The 18,822-nt window shown below is 38.1% G+C and overlaps 1 protein-coding gene across 2 annotated transcripts in view; it reads left to right on the forward strand.

Moving 5' to 3' along the window:
* The first annotated feature begins 162 nt into the window (after positions 1–162).
* The window catches only part of PDE3B (phosphodiesterase 3B), a 172,800-nt gene continuing 154,140 nt past the window's right edge, over positions 163–18,822 (forward strand). For both annotated transcript variants that reach the window (XM_029206981.1, XM_029206982.1), the window contains exon 1: positions 163–1,461. In XM_029206981.1, the coding sequence (XP_029062814.1) occupies positions 481–1,461 (981 nt within the window). In that variant the 5' untranslated portion in view covers positions 163–480. The remainder of the gene's footprint in view (positions 1,462–18,822) is intronic.

Consider the following 18,822-nt stretch of genomic DNA (forward strand, 5'->3'; position numbering starts at 1 on the left):
GGGCCGGCTCGCCCCTCGAGAGTCTGAGGTCTAAGCTGACGGCTGTTGCGCTCGGGCGGCTGGCGGCGGGCGGGGCGCGCGCCCGGCCCGGGCAGCCGCGGGGGAGGAGCGCCCGCCAGCCGATCGCGCGCCCAACGGACTAGGCTAAAGCCGTGAGGTAACTGTTGCAGCCCGCGGGAGCTGGGAGGCAACACCGAGGCTCCAGTCCCGAGAAGTGCCCGAGGGAAAAGGAGGGGGTCCTGCTGCAGCGGTCCCAGGCAGAAGCCCCTTCCGCCCCTCTCCCCAGCCAGCATGTCGCGGACCCCGCCGCTCCTCCGCCCGCGCGGCGGGGACCCTGGGCCACGGCGGTGGGCGCAGCCCTGACGCGCTGCCGAGCCGGGGGGCTCCTAGAGCGCGGGGGCCAGGCGGGAAGGAGCGCGAGCTGCAGCTGCGGTCCGAGCGGGGCGTGCCGAGCCCCTGCGGCCACCCCGCGTCCCGGCCATGAGGAGGGACGAGCGAGACGCCAAAGCCATGCGGTACCCGCAGCCGCCGGACGGGGCCGGCTCGCCCCTCGAGAGTCTGAGGAACGGCTACGTGAAGGGCTGCGTGAGCCCCCTGCGGCAGGACCCCCCGCGCGGCTTCTTCTTCCACCTCTGCCGCTTCTGCAACGTGGAGCTGTTGCTGCCGCCGCCGCCGGCCTTCCCCCAGCAGCCGCGGCGCGGCTCTCCCTTCTCCCAAGCGCGCCTCTCGCTGGGCGCCCTGGCCGCCTTTGTCCTTGCCCTGCTGCTCGGCTCGGGGCCCGAGAGCTGGGCTGTCGGGGCCGCCCGGCTGTGGACCCTGCTGAGCGTCTGCTCGCACAGCCTCAGCCCCCTCTTCAGCATCGCCTGTGCCTTCTTCTTCCTCACCTGCTTCCTGACCCGGACCAAGCGGGACCCCGGGCCGGGCCGGAGCGGTGGCGGCTCCTGGTGGCTGCTGGCGCTGCCCGCCTGCTGTTACCTGGGGGACTTCTTGGTGGGGCAGTGGGGGTCTTGGTCTTGGGGGGACGGAGACGCCGGGGCCCGGGCCCCGCACACGCCCCCGGCGGTGGCCGGCAGGCTGTTCTTGGTGCTGAGCTGCGTGGGATTGCTGACGCTCGCGCAGCCGGGGAGGCTCCGGCACAGCATCCTGGTGCTGCTCTTCTCCGGCTTCGTCTGGTGGGTGTCCTTCACCAGCCTCGGGGCGCTGCCTCCAGCCCTCCGGCCGCTGCTGTCCTGCCTGGTGGGGGGCGTCGGCTGCCTGCTGGCCCTGGGGCTGGATCACTTCTTCCAAGTCAGGGAAGCTCCCCATCATCCTCGGTTGTCCAGTACCGCGGAGGAAAAAGTGCCTGTGATCAGACCCCGGAGGAGGTCCAGCTGCGTGTCGTTTGGAGAAACTTCAGCCAGTTACTATGGCAGTTGCAGAATGTTCAGGAGACCTTCATTGCCTTGCATTTCGAGAGAACAGGTATGTTACCAGAAAGCAAAGTTTGGTAAGGAAGGGAGGGAGGTTTTATCGCTTCAGTTCCCGAGTTGAATTAGCGTGTTTGAAAGCATGTTTACTTCCATGGTGAAAAAAAGACAATTTTTTTTTCTGAAAAGAATTCCTAAAATACAGGAAGCTTTTAAAAAATGCGTAAGTACCATTTATCTTTGAATAGAAATGAAATAGCAGACAAAGCATGTTTCACTTTTTAAAGAGTTTGTTAATGTAGTAGATGCGTTCTCAGAAGAATGAAGTGAATTATTTGAAGTATAATAGATTGACTACTCCCACTTTGGCATAGTCTGATGTGTAGCTGTTTGGTGACATTTATCTGTTGCTGTTATAATGGTGATGTCTCCCCAAAGATAGCGTACAGCTATTAGAATGAGTGGGAAAAAAATATATATATGCATTTTAATCAGTGTGGTTTCATTATTCTTGATAATTGAGAGGACAAATCTGAGATCTCATAATAAAAAGAGAAAACAGTGGTGAGTTTTGGAAGAGACTTGTTAATTTAGATAAAAAGACTGTTGGGGATAATTATAAGAGATTTCTCCCCCACCCTCCACCCCAAATTTCAGCAGTGTAGGCTAATATAATCTTTTACAGACTAACTCATGGTCCTGTGTGTTTGTTGCATAATTAGGAGAATGTTGTAACAATTTAACCTTTAAACTTAGTAATGTTTGGAAATATGCCAAAAGCATTTGTACAATTTCTTTTCCTGTAGGTTTATATGCTTTTGCGTTTTAAAAAAATGGAAATCATCATTAGGGAAAGAGTGTCTATTTTTGTATAGCCTAGGGAAATCTTACCTGTTCTACATCACTAAGAAACTCACCAAGTATAGCTACTGTTCACAGAGCATTTACTAAGTGCAAAATCCTTATATTGTCTTAAACCCTCACAAGGACTCTGTATGGTAGGTGACATTAACCTCAAGTTAGAGATGAGCAAATTGAGGCTTATAGAGATTATCCAACTTCACACATTTAGTAAGTGACAGTGCTGGGATTTGAACCTAGATTTTTCAGTTTTCAGTGATGTCTTCTAAGCAACTAAAAGGATGAGTGTAGAGGTTTTCCTTAAGTAGGAGAGTAGGAGTCTATACTATTGGTTTTCAATCTTTTTGATTAGTGATATGCTTTACACCAGGGACCCAATATATTTGAAACAGAAGTTTCTTATTACTACATCTGATGCTCTTTGCTCTTCAATATAATCTACAAGCTCTTACACTATCCGTAGTGCTCAAAGAGACAACACCTTGCTCCCTGAAAAGTGTTTTCAGAGGCTGCTTTGTGGTCTGTAGTTATTTGGCCAAATGCTTGAAAAAAATTGTTCAAAAAATATCATGGCTTTTGTTTCCTCAGTTTACTGCCAGTGATAATAGACAATGCTCAGAATAATGTGTATCAAGAGAAAAATTGTCAGGAGAAGATTCACTGTAGAGCAGAGTCATATCAGCTATTTTCATAGACTGGAATAGCGTTTGACATTTGACTATTTGCAAATATATTGTATTTTTTAACACCAGGAAAGTGTTTTAGCACAGTTTCATCACATTTGTAAACAATTTCCCCGAGCTTAGCAGCGTTACAGTTTAACGTAACTTAATTGCAATATGTTGGCTTAGTGAATTATGGGTGTTATAAATAGAAAATTCCTGGTCTACTTGATCCTGGTCTGGTGCTCTTTCCATCACAGCAACTTTTTCAGCCATTAACTAGGTGCGGCATTGTTATGCTAGGTAGCTTTATTAGTTGTATTAGAGGAAAATATTGTGCTTTTAAAATTTGTGCTTTTAAAAAGGGCATATTTTATTAGTGTAGAAAACCCTTATTCACATTCCACTATGAATAGGAACATTTTCTTGGTGGAGGGGGTCTTAAATATATGCTAATAGTTCAAGGGTTTATACATGGTTAATGTTCAGTGTCATAACATAATAGTCTTTCGGCAGTACTAGAAACTACTAGATATTTTTAGCTTGGCAGAGACTGTAATAAAAATTTTTACTTATGCTTTTTCCTGAAGTTTAACAGTGGATCTGTGGTTTTGTTTGGAGGTATGTTATGTGAAAGAAATTAAGTGGAAACCAATACTTTTATGGAAGTAAAAGATCAAGAGATTTTCTAATTTTCGAAGTGCTAAACTTTGTATGTGATAATTGTAAAGTCACTCTCTTGTTTCAGAAAGTGAAGGGAGACAAACGGTTTTGGGTAGAAGCTGATATAGGGGAAAGTCTCCTGGATTCATAGAGGTTCAAGGGTAAAGTCTTAGCCCTGCTGTCATATTGGAAAAGTTGGTGAGCCTTTCTGAGTCTGAGTATCCTGTCAAATCAGGGGATCCAGTAGGTGAATTCTATACCACCTTCCAATTCTAGAATTCATTTCTTTTAGTTAGTTTACACTTTTTGTAAGGTATAAATAAATGTATGACTAAAACTTCAAAAGTTAATAGATCTCGAAGTTTTACTTAAATGTTTAATGTTGATACTGCTGGCCTATATTTTCCAAGGTGTGATAATTGGAAAGTAGGAACAAATATTCTGTATTATTTGAAGAGAAAGAACTTTTAACACGTATATGTGGACTTTCATTTGTGGATTGATAAAATTATTACGCTTTCATTTCCTTAAGAATTTAAACGTTTTTATTAACATCTTTGAAAAACAATTGAAAACTCATATTAATATAAATGTTTTTAATTGTGTGAGAGTAGATTCAAAGTAATTTTTAACATTTGGGATGTTATGTTAGATACTGTATTGAAAAATAGTGGCATATGTTTGTAAAACGTATGATCTTTCATAATTAGGTTTAAAGTTTAGTTACTGCTGACTATGTTCTACCTTGGTGGGTTAATGGAAAGAAGCACTAAGTTTGTAGTATATTTGTGAAGAATCAGCTGAGACTAATAGGAAGTAAAAAAAAATCTTTTTTTACATCTACCTAAGATGCCTTGGCCTGAATTTAACAAGCTACATTTCTATGTCATTTCAATTATACATTCTACAATGCAAATTTCGGCTGTCAACCAGATCATTTCATGTGTGATAGGCTAGGTAAATATAAGGTTTTGAAAGGCATAAGTCTGTGTGTGAGATATTTTTCTATACCTAAAATGCTGAGTGCTTTCTAAATGGTTAGGTAAATATTTAAAAATTCTGTGGCCTTAAAGCCCATAAATATTATTTAAAGTGTTAATTTTGTTTAAAAAAGGATACGCATGTAGTATGAAGGCATTTTAAAAAGATTTTAAAGTTTAATTGATTATTTATTCCCCTAAGGAATCTGCAAGTCATAACCCACCATGAATTTTTTAAAGAATACTGTGGAATTTGTGAAATTTAATGAGTGAGTGTTTTATTCTAATTTCATGTTAATATTTTGTAGTGAAACATCAGCCTACGTAATATTTTTATGCTTTATTTTGTAAATATTGTATGTACCCTTGCCATCAGAGTTATCTTCCAAAAACACAGATTTGATCAAATCACTTGCTCTGTTTTAAAAATCTCTTACGGCTTTTCATTGTCCACAAAATAAAGTTCATGCCCTTGACCCTTGCTTGCAAAGTCTTAACCTGCTGTTGGCCTTGTTTTGTTGTTTTTGAAAGCCGTTAACAGTTATGGAACACCTCCCCACATCCATTCACCGCTCTAGCTATTTGAGGACTGCTTATTGTTACTGACGTGTAGACTTTTTTCTTTTGATTTTCCCATTTACACTGTTTGAAATCTCCTTTAAGAAACATATAAGATTAAGAAGTGTTTAGATACTACAGTGATGCTCAGACTAATGCATAAGCTGAGAACAAAACTCCATCCTAGTAGAGTTGGCCGGGTTTAAAAATAAAAGTTGACAAATCGTGTCAAGCAGTGATGTGGTAGTTTGTTTTCCCACAGTGAGTGGAAGGTAAATAGGGCCAACCATAAGTAAAACTTTGACTTTAGTATAGTTTAGTGATGTTTGTTTTCATTGTCCTCTGATTTTTTAATCCTCCTCAGTGGCAGGCGCTTCTCTGATTCTCTTTCCTTCTTCCCTTTCAGTTACCAAGTCAGCCTGTTTCCCTAGCGCATTCTCCTGCCTTCTTATACACCACCCAAAGCAGGACGAATCTATACTTGCTGAAAAAGTTTATTTCAACATAAATATGTTTGTATAGATATAGAAGAAATAGAAGAGATTTGGAGTTTATCTAATTGAAATCTGCTCATTTTATAGAAAGGAAAAAAATTCAACTCCAGAGAGAGAAGAATATTGTCTCTAGGTTATGCCAGGAGGTTTTGGGATACAGGGACTAGAACCTAGGTCTTGACTCCTAGTTCAGCTGTACTTTCCATTAAGAGCGTACGCACCTGCAGTCATAGTTTTCCAAGGCTGTTCTTAATTTGCCAGCTATCTCTAATTATGTGATAAACAATGCCCCTGAATAAAAGCGGTTGAGGGTGGTGGTGGGAGAGAGGGGAGTGAGAGGTAGGAGGTACTCTTGAAATCACATAGTTCATGATGACCTTGAAGATAAACTTGGTACCTGATATCATTATTTCAGGATGATTTGTCAGGATGCAGCTGGTCTGAAACTCAGGTGCCTTAAGAGGCCAGCCACATAGCCTATTTATGTTATACGTTGGGGAAGGAGGGGGGGTAAGGAAGAATGGAAGTGAACTGTTGCCTACTTTGCCTAAGGGCTTTTTCAGTTTAAATAAAACAAATTGAACAACCGTGTTAGCCAAGCAAAACTTTAGAAGAGCTGGGTTCTGTCTGTGGGTAGTTCCTGACAGTTTATAACTGTATATAATTGTGTATAAACAATTATAGTTTATAATAATTATAATTATTATATTTATTTATTTAATTATATATTTAAATACATAATATTTTTATTATATTTTATTAAATTTATTATAATTATAATAGTTTATAATTGTTCACCTTATTATTTACAAACGGATTCAGGTTTATTTAAGAGATTGTTAGAAACCTGTTCTTAGAACTTGGGGAAGAGGAGGGTGTTTCCCACTTTTTCTTTTACAACCTAGAACTTTTTCTCCAGTATTGATTGACCTGGAAGGTTATCTTATCTTTATAGATTATTCCCTCCTCCATCAGATAGAGTACATTGTTTGACTGCTTCCTTACGTTTCGTACAACTTGCTTTCAGTATATTTTAAATTTATTTAGTTGGCACTTAAATTTGTTAATGAGAAATGCCATACATAAAAAACTGTACATATGTATATTTTTATATGGTTTAAGGAAGAAAATAAAACAAAAAAAGAAAAATGTCAAGTACTTACCACTCATTTCCTTTGTATAACCTCTTTTGCATCCCCTTCTCTCTGCCCCAGAGACAACACATCTATCTTGATTTTTTTTTTTGCTGTTCATTCCCTTGCTTATCGTTATAACTCCCCTGAACATATTACTAAGTAATCTAAATAATATGTTGTCAGTATTGTCTGCTTTTGAACTTTAAGTAAATAGAATCATGCTGTATGAATTCTTCTGTAACTTTTCTTTTTTCTTGACATTTGAGATTCATTCATGTTGATGTGGATAGATGTTGTTCACTTTTTTCAATGCTGTATAGTGTTTCATTGTATGAACATAATAAAATTTATCCATTCCACTGTTCATGGACCTGTGGGTGGTTTTCAGTTGTTTGCTATTAAGCACAATGCTGCTATGAAATTTTTTGTAAATGTCTCCTAGGGGCTTGCACACATCTAGAAGTAGAATTGCTGAGCTGCAAGGTATGCTCATATTCAACTTTACTATGTATGATAGGCAGAATAATGGTACCGTAAAGATGTCCGTGTTCTAATTCCTGGAATTTGTGGGTATGTTACCCTGCCTGGCAAAAGAGACTTTGCAGGTGGGATTAAGTTAAGGACCTTGAGATGGGGAGATTATCCAGGTATCCAGGATTATCTAAGTAGACCCAGTGTCATAGGGTCTTTAAAAAGTGGAAGAGGGAGACAGAAGAGATCAGAGAAGGAGAAGTGACAATGGAAGTAGGATTAGAGTAATATAATGTGAGAAAGACTCACTCAGTCCACCTTTGGCTTTCACAGTGGGAGAAGGCCAGGAGCCAATGAAAGCAGGCAGCCTCTAGAAGCTGGAAAAGACAAGGAAATGCATTTTTCCTTATAGTCCTCGAAAGTAACAAAGCCCTTCCAATACCTTGATTTTAGCTCAGTGAGACCTTTGTCAGACTTTGGACCCACAGAACTGTAAGATGTTAAATGTGTGTTGTTTTATGTGACTGAGTTTGTGGTAATTTGTTACAGGAATGTATTAGTTTGCATTAACTGCTATAACAGTTGACATGGGTTGCTGTGACAAAGTACTACAAATTGGGTGGCTTAAACAGCAGAAATTTATGGTCTCACAGTTCTGGAGTCTACAAGTCTGGATCAGACTGTCCCCAGGGTTGGTTCCTTCTGAGGACTCTGAGGGGGAATCTGTTCCATGCCTGTCTCCTAGCTTCTGGTGGTTTACTGGCAACCTTTGGCATTTTTTGGCTTTTAGATGTGTCACCCCATCTCTGCCTTCATCTTCACATGGCACTCTCTCCATGTCTCTTCATATAGTCTTCTCTCTGTGCCTGTCTCTGTGTCTCAATTTACCCTTTTTATAAATACCCCAGTCATATTGGACTAGTGCCCACCCTAATCACCTCATTTTAATCTAATTACCTCTGTAAATTTCCAAATGAAGTCACATTCTAAGGTGTTGAGGGTTAGGACTTCAATATATCTTTTTTTGAGGGACACACTTTAACCCATACAAGTAGCAGTAGAAGACTGAGACACTCTGGGAAGTTGAGTTGTTTTCCAGAATGGTTGCACAATGTATATTCTGCTAGCAGTGAATAAGAATGCCCTTGAACCAATGATTCCTATTTAATAACTTTAATTTTTGTTAGTCCAGTGAGTGTGAAATGTATTTCTTTGTGATTTTAATTTGCATTTTTCTAATTACTAATAAGGCTGAATATTGTTTATGGATTGCATTTCTTATTCAGGGATTACCTGTTCATGTCTTTTGCCCTTTTAAAAAGTCAGTAGTTTGGGGACTTCCCTGGCGGTCCAGTGGTTAATACTTCCAATGCAGGGGGTGCAGGCTCCATCCCTGGTCGGGGAACTAAGATCCCACGTAACTCATGGCCAGAAAACCAAAGACATAAAACAGAAGCAATATTGTAAAAAATTTAAAGACTTTAAAAATGGTCCACATCAAAAAAAAGTTAAAAATTCAGTGGTTTGTTTTTCCTTGGTTCATGAGTTCTTTATATATTTTGGACATTAATCCTTTATTGGTTATTTGGTTTGCAAATATCTTCTTCCAGTTTTAGTGGTGTCTTTTGATAACTGAGATTCTTAATTTTAATATTATCAAATTTACCAATCTTTTCCTTTAATGGTGTGAGACTCTCCATGTCTTGTTTATAAAACTCTTTTCTATTGGAAGTCATAAAATAAACTCTTATATTATCTTTTCAGAGTTTTAAAGTTTTGCCTTTCAAATGGTTTTTATCCACCTAGAATTGATTTCCATGTATAATGTGATACAGAGATCGAATCTCATTTTTTACCCGTATGTATATCCAGTTATGTCAGCACAATTCATTGAAAAGTTTATTCTCTGTTTATTGGCAATGCTGCCTCTGTCAAATGTGAAATTTCAGGGTGTGTGTGAGTCTGTATCTGGCTTCTCTGTCATGGTTCACTGATAAGTTTATGTGCCCTGTGTTAATGCTACATCATTGTAATTATAATAGCTTTATAATGAGACAATATATAGTAAGTCTCGTCATCTTACTGTTTTTCTTCAAGAGTTTGTCAGTTATTTTTGGACCTTTGCTCTTCAATATAAATTTTAGAATAAGTTTGTCAAGTTCTACAGAAATTCATATTGGGATTTTGATTGCCATTGCATTAAATCTTTTGAACAATTTAGAGGAGAATTTGATTTTGATTGAAAATTTTAAGTTGCATTTTTCTACAAATTTATTTAGTATAACTGTTCAAATTTATTTTCTTTGTAATATCTTTTTATTATCTGTAATATCTTTTTTATTATCTATTTATTTAATTTGTTCAGCACCTGCATTTTTGTCTTCTTTTTCATTCCTACCATCATTTGTATCATTTTTCTTTGTTTCTTAATCAACCTGGCTAGAAGTTTGTTTTTTGTTTTTTGGGTTTTTCTGGTCACGCCATGTGGCATTCGGGATCTTAGTTCCCTGATCAGGGATGGAACCAGCGCCCCCTGCATTGGAAACGTGGAGTCTTAACCACTGGACCACCAGGGAAGTCCCAGTTTGTTTTTTAATCTCTTCAAAAAACCAGCTTTTTGGATTGGTACTTGTTTTCTTTTTTTATATGTTAATTTTTATTGGAGTATAGTTGAATTACAATGTTGTGTTAGTTTCTGCTGTACAGCAAAGTGAATCAGTTATACATATACATATGTCCACTCTTTTTTAGATTCTATTCCTATATAGGTCATTGCAGAGTGTTGAGTAGAGTTCCCTGTGCTATACAGTAGGTTATTATCAGTTATCTATTTTATATATAGTAGTGTGTATATACCAATTCCAATTTCCCAATTTATCCGCCCTTCCCCCTTGGTAACCATAACTTGGTACTTGTTTCCTATTTTATTTATATCAGCTCTTTTATTATTTCTTTTTTTCTTTTATTTTCTTGTTCCTTTATTTTTTTGGCCATGCTGCACGGCTTGTGGGAATCTTAGTTCTTAGTTCCCTGACCAAGGATTGAACCCTGGCCCTTGGCAATGACAGCCCAGAGTCCTAACCACTGGACAGTCAGGGAGTTCCCTCTTGTTCCTTTTTTTAACTTTGTAATTGAGATGCTAAGCCCATTAACTTTGAGCTTTTCCAGCATATGCGTTTAAGATTATACATTTCTCTCTGAATGTTGCTTTAGTTGAATGTCACAAGTTTGGATGTATAGTATGGTTATTGTGTAGTCTGAAGAATTTTCTAATTTTCATTTTGATTTCCCTTTTGATTGACAGTTGTTTAGAAAAAAAATTCTAATCATATGCAGGTTTTCCAGTTATTGTTGTTGATTTCTGACTTAAGTGCCTTTGGGCAAAGAACGTGGCCTAACATATGATCAGTTTTCATAAGTGTTCTGTTTGCTTGAAGAAATACATCAGTTTGTTAGCTGTCTGGTAGATAAAAGGTGTAAAATGGCCTTTTCATACCTTCTGCGTCCTTATTGACTTTTTATCTTATTGACCCGTCAGTAACTGGACAGAGTATTAAAAAATCTCACTTTCCTGGTGTTTTCTTCAACCCCCCCACCCACAGTTTGTGGGTAAGTGTATGGAGAATAAAACTTTACAAATTGGATGGAATTACTTATCAGAGGGACAGAAAAAGGATGCATGAGAGAGAGCACATGTCATATGTTTAAAGAGTCAGTGTAAGAAAGTAATGAAAATTTGATCAGCATTAATATATATTTACAAATTGCCTTTTATATGTGCCAGCCCCTAGAGAGATACTAAGACGACAGTCACAGGGTCTGTATTGCAAGGAGATCACACTCTAATTGAGATTAAAAAAATGTAAATAAATAATTACAATTCAGTGTGGTAAGTGATATAGCAGAGGTACACATAGGGTACATGGGAGCTTTAGAGAAGGAACAGCTAACTCTCTCCAGGAGGAGAGTCAGAAAGCCTTCAGAAAGTATATAACAATTGAGCTTTAATCTTCAAAAAAAGTTTCTTATTGATATAAAATGTATAAAAAATGAATTTAAAAATTTTACTTCTATGACCTTAGAAAGAATTTTTCAAAGTTATTCCAACATAATCTCCACCTTACAGTAAATATGTTTGGAATAAGAATACTTCTTATCAACTGAGAGACTATAAAGTCACAGAAAATATACTGAGTCCAATCAGGCAAACTGTTTACCTTCAGTCCCCAGTCAATACTAACAACCAAAAAAGATGCTTAAATTTTCTATCAGAAATGTCAGTATCAGTGGTAAAAATAATATAAGCAATAAAGAAATATAACCCAGGATTAGAAAAAAGGGATTATTATAAGATATATTTACCAAGTGCTCGCTATGTGCTAGTCTCAACGACTCTGTGAAATAAGTATTGAAATCCTGTTGTGCAGCTGGAAACGAAGGTAGAAAGGTGAATTGACTAGCCCCACATCACTCAGCTAGCACACAGAAAATACCGTAATATGCTAAATGCCATTTTCAGTGTATAACAAGCCCCTAAGAACTCTCCCAATTGAAACAACTAAACTACAGGTTTAAGCATTTTAGAATGTATCTTTTGAAAGGAATCACTGAGTAAGAAAAATTTCAGATCCCCCAAAAAAGAAGTGAAAGCAGTGTGAGGGAGAAAAAAAATGTTCCCTTCTTCCCTTCTAGGGTCTTTGTTTGCGCTATTAATTAAATTGATTTAAGACAAATTAACAGGGGAAAAACAAATTTAATTTTGTATATGGGAGCCCCATAAAAAAGTGAGACTCCAAGAAGTAACCAAAGCAGGAATCTTTTATAACTTTAAGACAAAGAAGTAATAAATTTGTGAAGAGTTGACAAGACAAAGGAGTCTGGGCTTGGGGTAGTGAATTGGCGAAGAAGTAACAAGGTTTGTTAGAGCCAAGTATTCTTGCCCCTAAATTCCCTATCTCTGGTGATAAGGATGCCTTCCACCCTCCTGGTATTGGGATGGGTACCTTTCACATGGGAGATTTATCTCCTGCTTTTGGGGAGGGGGGGAACAAAGGAGGGTCAGAGTGTTCTTCACCACTGTTTCTCAAGTAAACTTTAATTCAAAATAAGCTATATGCCGAGTGACATATTCTGGGGTAGCACATTCTGCTCCCTTTCAGTAGGAATCCCGAGAGGTAAGCAGACATTAAAACCAGCTTTCATTTGAAGGTTTCTGACCATCCTTAGAGACCATGAACATTTGCTTCTGTTAGATATGGCTAGGCTCAAGAGATAAAACCTAGGGTCTGTCCAGAGTCAGAAATCTAATAGAAAAACTGCATGAAGCAGAGACCCCAAAGTGCTACTCTTCCAGTGTAAGGGTAAGTGAGAAATAAATATGACCAAGGAGATGGGATGCAGGTCTTGACCTTGGCACGGGGAGTTGGGGGACAGAGAAAATAAATCTTCCCTGGGAACGTATAACCACAGGAGGGCCCTCATAGGGTTTTTGTTTGTTTGTTTGTTTGAAATTGTGGTAAAATATAAATAACATAAAATTGACCATTTTGGCCATTTTTAACTGTACAGTTTAGTGGCATTAAGTATATTCATATTGTTGTGCAACCATCACCACCATCTAACTCTAGAACTTTTTTTTATCTTCCCAAACTAAAACTCCATACCCGTTAAACAGTAACTCTCTCCATTCCCCCTCCTCCCAGCACCTGGTAACTGCCATTCTACATTCTGTTTCTATGAATTTGACTACTTTAGATACTTCATACAAGTGGAATCATTTGTATTTATCTTTTGTGACTGACTTGTTTCACTTAGCAGAATCATCTTTGGAATTCTAATAGGAATTACATTGAATCCATAGATTGCCTTGAGTAGTATTTACATCTTAGCAATAGTAAGTCTTACAATTCATTAACATGGCAGGTCTTTCTATTTATTTGTGTTTTAATTTCTTTCAACAGTGTTTTGTAGTTTTCAGTGTACACGTCTTTCACCTCTTTGGTTAAGTTTATTCCTAAGTATTCTTTTTGATGCTATTGTAAATGGGATTGTTTCTTAGTTTTGTTTTTTAATATTTCATTGTTAGTGTTTGAAAATGCAACTGATTTATATGTGTTGTTTTTGTATCCTGCAGCTTACCTGAATTTATCTATTCTAATATTTTTTTCGTGTGGAATCTTTAGGTCCTCATTTAAATTTTTTTAAAAATAAGACTTAATTTTTTAGTGCAGTTTAAAGTTCATAGCAAAATTGAGAGGAAGGTACAGATTCTCCATATACACTTTGCCCCCAACATGGCCATAGCCTCTTCCATTATCAGCATCACCTGCCCCCCCCGCCCCCGACTGTTACATTTGTTAAGACTGATGAACCTACATCATAATCACCCAAAGTCCATAGTTTACGTTATGTTTCACTCTTGTGCATTTTATGGGTTTAGATAAATGTATAATGACATGTATCCATCATTATGGAAAATAAATACAAAGTATTCACTGCCCTAAAAATCCTTTGTGCTCTGCATATTCATCCCTTACCTCATCCCCACCCTTGGCAACCACTGATCTTTTTACTTTCTCCATACTTTTGCCTTTTCCAGAATGTCATATAATTGGAATCATAGAGTACTCATTTAGTTTTTTATTTAAATTAATGCTACATATGTGGACTTAGAAACCTCAAGTGAAAATGTAAAGTGGTCCCAGGTGACTGATAGAGGTAAATTCAAATTCTCTAAGGCCTCAGATGATTCCCACAGATAAAATTCCAAGGATATTGAGCAGTGCATAGTCAAAAATCCACAGAACTTGCACAGAAACAAGGCACTATGAATGAGAAGCTGCAGAAAAAAGTACACAGCAAAAGAAACCCACAAAGACTTCAGAGCTTAGAGCTATTATTTATCAGATATAAAAAAATGTTTAATATGCTTAAAAAACAAAATAGAAGCTTGGGAAAATGGTTGGGGAACAGAGAATTGAAAGAATAATCATGCAGATTTGAAAAATAGAACTTCTAAAGATGAAAAAATAGCCACAGATTTAAAACCTGATGCACATATTAAATAGCAGTTGAGAGACAGAATCTGTGAACCAGAATGTAGATCCAAAGAAATTGTCTGTAATGTTTTGCAGAGAGAAAAAGATGGAAGTTAAGAAAGAGGGATCGAAAAAGTTGGAGAATAAAGAAAAAAGTTTAACATGAATTTAACTGAAGTTCCAAAAGGAAATAATAAAAGGGAAAACAGGCAATATTTGAGGAGATAATGGTTGTAAAATAGAACTTTACAGAACTGATGAAAAATACCAGTTGATATCCAGAAAGCCCACTGAATCCCAAGCAGATTAAAGAAAAAGAAATCCACCCTTAGATTCCATCACTGCAAAATTCAGAACACACACACACACACACACGCACACACACACAGACACACACACACGAGAAGTTCTAAAAGAAGCCAGAGAGAAAAAAGAAGTTACCTACCAAAAAAATGAACGGCAGTTACACTGAAAGGTGACTTAGGAAGAATGGAAGCCAGAAAACAGTTGACTGTCATTTGTCATGTGCTGAGGGAAAATAACTGTCAAAGTAGAAACCAATGTCCAGCAAAACTTTCTAGAAAGAGAACATATTAAGACCATTTCAGACCAGCAAAAACTGAGAGTTTTTTTACCAGCAAAAGTATGCATACTTTAGGCAGAAGGAAGAACTTAAATCAAGAAGGAATGATAGTAAATATATAGGTAAAATTAAGTAACCTTGATGTTCTGAAACATTACTAACAGTGCCTAATTTGTGAGGGGAGAACAAGCTTGAACTAAAACTAGAAAAAAATAGCATTTACCTTGGAAGGAAAAATTAGAATAGTGAGATGATGTGAGAATCTTCTGTCTATAGTGAGAATACTAGGAGTGGAGAGACAGAGAGGTATAAATATTTTCATATGAAGAGAGGTCTGAAGATATTTAAGGTCTGGGTGTCTGAAAGATTAGTGGTATTGTTAGCCAACATAGGCAGTATGGGGAAAGGACCTGGTTTGGGAGAAATGACAAAGAGCTTGGTTTTATTGATTAATGCATGTTTTCTCATGTGTATACTTGCTATCTCTAAATGGGATGTAACCTCCCTGGCAACAATGATCAAACATTTCTATTTTGTATTTCTCATAGTATATTTTGGAGTTGACAATGGTTATCTAATATTGTATTTACTCTTGATAGTTCCATGCTGACCTTGAGAAAAGGAAAGAACTCTAGGTGGAGATGGGTCTCAGTTCCCTACTGTCTTTGGTATTCTCGTTAACAGTAAGCTGTGTTGCACAACGATGAAGCCAGACTGCTTCAGAGTTTCAATGGCATCTCCGCCACTTACAGGATATTAGGCAAGTTGTTTAACTTCTCTGTACCTCAGCTTCCCCAGGTGTAAACTGGGGGTAAAATAGCATCTGTCTCACTGATGTGAGGATTAAATGAGTTAATAACCTGTAAAGTTCTTGAAACAGTGTCTGGCACCTGGTAAGGTTGCTATGCAATATTGGTGCTGTTATTATAGTTAAAATTTTCATTCTTGAATTGCTTGGTACTTCATGCCAAATTACTCTAAAATTAATGGTGGGCTTCCCTGGTGGCACAGTGGTTAAGAATCCTGCTGCCAATGCAGGGGGCATGGGTTTGAGCCCTGGTCCAGGAAGATCCTACATGCTGCGGAGCAACTAAGCCCATGCGCCACAACTACTGAGCCTGCGCTCTAGAGCCCACGAGCCACAACTACTGAAGCCCGCGCGCCTAGAGCCCGTGCACCAAAACAAAGAGAAGCCCGTGCACTGCAACTAAGAGTAAGTAGCCCCCACTCACTGCAACTAGAGAAAGACCGCAAGCAGCACTGAAGACCCAACGCAGCCAAAATTAAATAAACAAATTTATCAAAAAACCCCGCAACAACCCTTTTAAAAAAAAAATCAGTGGTAAGGTTAATTGAAATTTAGATCTTTCAAGCAATCCCTTTTTATTGTCCTGAAACTCCTTTTGCAACCTGTATTGAGTAAAAAGCCTGTGCATAAGGGATAATATGGGGAAAATTCTTCTAGCGGATTGTTCAGTATTAGGACAACAAAGAAAAGATGCAAGTGATGAGTTTAAAAGAGATTAAGGGGACTTCCCTGGTGGTCCAGTGGTTAAGACTTTGCCTTCCAATGCAGGGGTGCTGGTTCGATTCCTGGTCGGGGAGCTAAGATCCCACATGCCTCGTGGCCAAAAAAAAAAAAAACCCAAACATAAAAAACAGAAACAATATTGTAACAAATTCAATAAAGACTTTAAAAATGGTCCACATCAAAAAAAAAACCTGTTGTATAAAAAAATAAATAAAATTAAATTTAAAAAAAAGAATAAAGGAAAAGCAACAGAAATGATTAAAAAAAAGCAACTTCAAATGTGATTAAAAGGGGTAATTGAGGCTTCTTATCTTTTGAAGTTTCAGAGTTAAAGGTTAAGAACCTTTGGCCCAGCAGACGAAGAATTTGTCAACTACTGCAACCATAACTTTCTGTCCCTTAAACTTTTGTTCCAGTTTGTCACTTTGGGGTTGGAGGTACACTGGAACTTCAAACAAATGCTCTCACTCATAATTCTTGCTTCATAGTTCACTGTCTGCTAAGCATGTTGACAGTTATGCAGACCCACCCCAGGGCTGATAAGAGGGAAACGAGATGAGGGAACAGAAGGAAGAGAAACGGTGTCTAAAAAAGTGACTCCTCCAACCCTCCAGCCATTATGAGGCACCGAGCTTTACTGCTTCTTCAGTTTAACGCTTCGTTCCACCTTTTATATAAAGTGCCCTGAAGATCTTTCACTACGTAAAAGGTAATGGTTTAAAGCAGACAAAAATAATTATGGATGTGAATTTTTACAAATATATGGGGACATATTTTTCCTTAGGGGGAAAATACCTATGTATACATTAGTAAACACCAATATTTATTATTTTATAGTTTGCTTTTGTTGTAAATTAAGTACCATGTAGAATTAACTTTACTATCTGAAAATTCATTCCTTCAGCAAACTTTGCTAAGGCTAACGCTCTGCTAGGAATTGTGAGGGCTATGAAGAAGAATCATGTATGGATATTATACCTAGGTGTTTAGTATGAGATAAAAGTGAAGATTTTATTTTAAATGAGAAAGCATTATTGTAATTTTGTAGTGTCTGAGGGGCTCAATAAAACCCACATTCCTTCCCCAAATTCTGAACAAACTGAGAAAAGAGTGACAGATGAGAGATTAGAATACCACCTTTATTCCTGATAAAACTCATGTTGCAGGACATGGCTTATATATGCAGACAGTTTTGTTTTCTAATCATGAAGCCCAGAGTTAAATAGACATACGTGGTCATAGAAAGGACAGGGCCAGGAACATCCTCCCTACTTGCTAGGAGGGCCCATCCATAGAGGAGCACTGGAGAACTTCTAGCTAGTAGGTAGGCTCCCTAGAGCAAAAAGCAACAGGTAGAGTTATGCTTATGTAATTCTTTAGGCTAAACTTACCAATCATGTTATGTTACTATTCCCCTTCTAAGAGAATAGTGAGGGGATAGAGAGAGTCTAGAAATTTAGGGAAAATTCCAACTCATGGAAACTGTAGGATTGAGGAAAAGGCATTGCCTTTTAACATGAAAATAGGAAAAGCTATTTGTAATCCTAACAACTTTAATGCAACAGGTATTTTAAATTTTGTGTGGCCTGGTTTTTGCTACTGTAGATTTTTACATAGTTGCATAGAACGTACTTAATTTTAAAACTGAGTCTAGCTTCTACCTTTTTTCATTTTTTCCCTCTCGACAAAATTGAGTCACTGCCTTCTCAGTGTGCATCTACTCTTAACATTCAATATATTTGTGTTTATTTTGTGTTCTTTAAATGCAGGGATAGTTTCTCATTCGTTTATGTATCCCCCGTGCTTGACATATAGCAAATAGTTTATTGAATTGAATTATTGCATTAAGTACTGTTCTTTTTACCACTTAACATGGCATTTTTTTCTAGTTGCTACCTACTACTCATAATTCCATCATTAAAAATAACGTGAGTGGGATACCTAAAGAATACGTTCTTGGAATCACAGAACCCAGAAGCAATCTTCTCTAACAGGAGAAGATTGCTTTAAGTGAATGACAGTTTGTAGGTGAAGTTTTAGAAGAATATTCAAAGCTGGGAGAATGGAGACTAATATAGGACCTTATGGGTCGGAATTCCCTCTTTTGCAAAAAGAGTGATTATTTGAGGTGACATTGTAGTGGTTCAGTAGTGCTGAAAACAATTTTGATGTTACTTTTTCAGATATGCCTTACAAAAAAATGCTTAAGATTTGGTTAAAAATTCCTAGGTGTTTGAATGGTTCTCAGTTAACCAGTGTTGATAGAGTGAACACTTTCAGTGTTTAGAAGCACTTTAAAAAATTTTCTAGGGAGAACTTCACCTTCTTAATACAAATCTGCTAATTTTTATAGTTTACCAAGGAGGAAGGTGGTAGTAAATTATTAGTCATAATTGTTTAGCAAACTCCAGAAATGTGATTATTTTAAACTAAGTACATT

The sequence above is a fragment of the Monodon monoceros genome, unplaced genomic scaffold, assembly GCF_005190385.1.
Source record: "Monodon monoceros isolate NGI ecotype Baffin Bay Population unplaced genomic scaffold, NGI_Narwhal_1 Super_Scaffold_7, whole genome shotgun sequence".
Lineage (NCBI taxonomy): Eukaryota > Metazoa > Chordata > Mammalia > Artiodactyla > Monodontidae > Monodon > Monodon monoceros.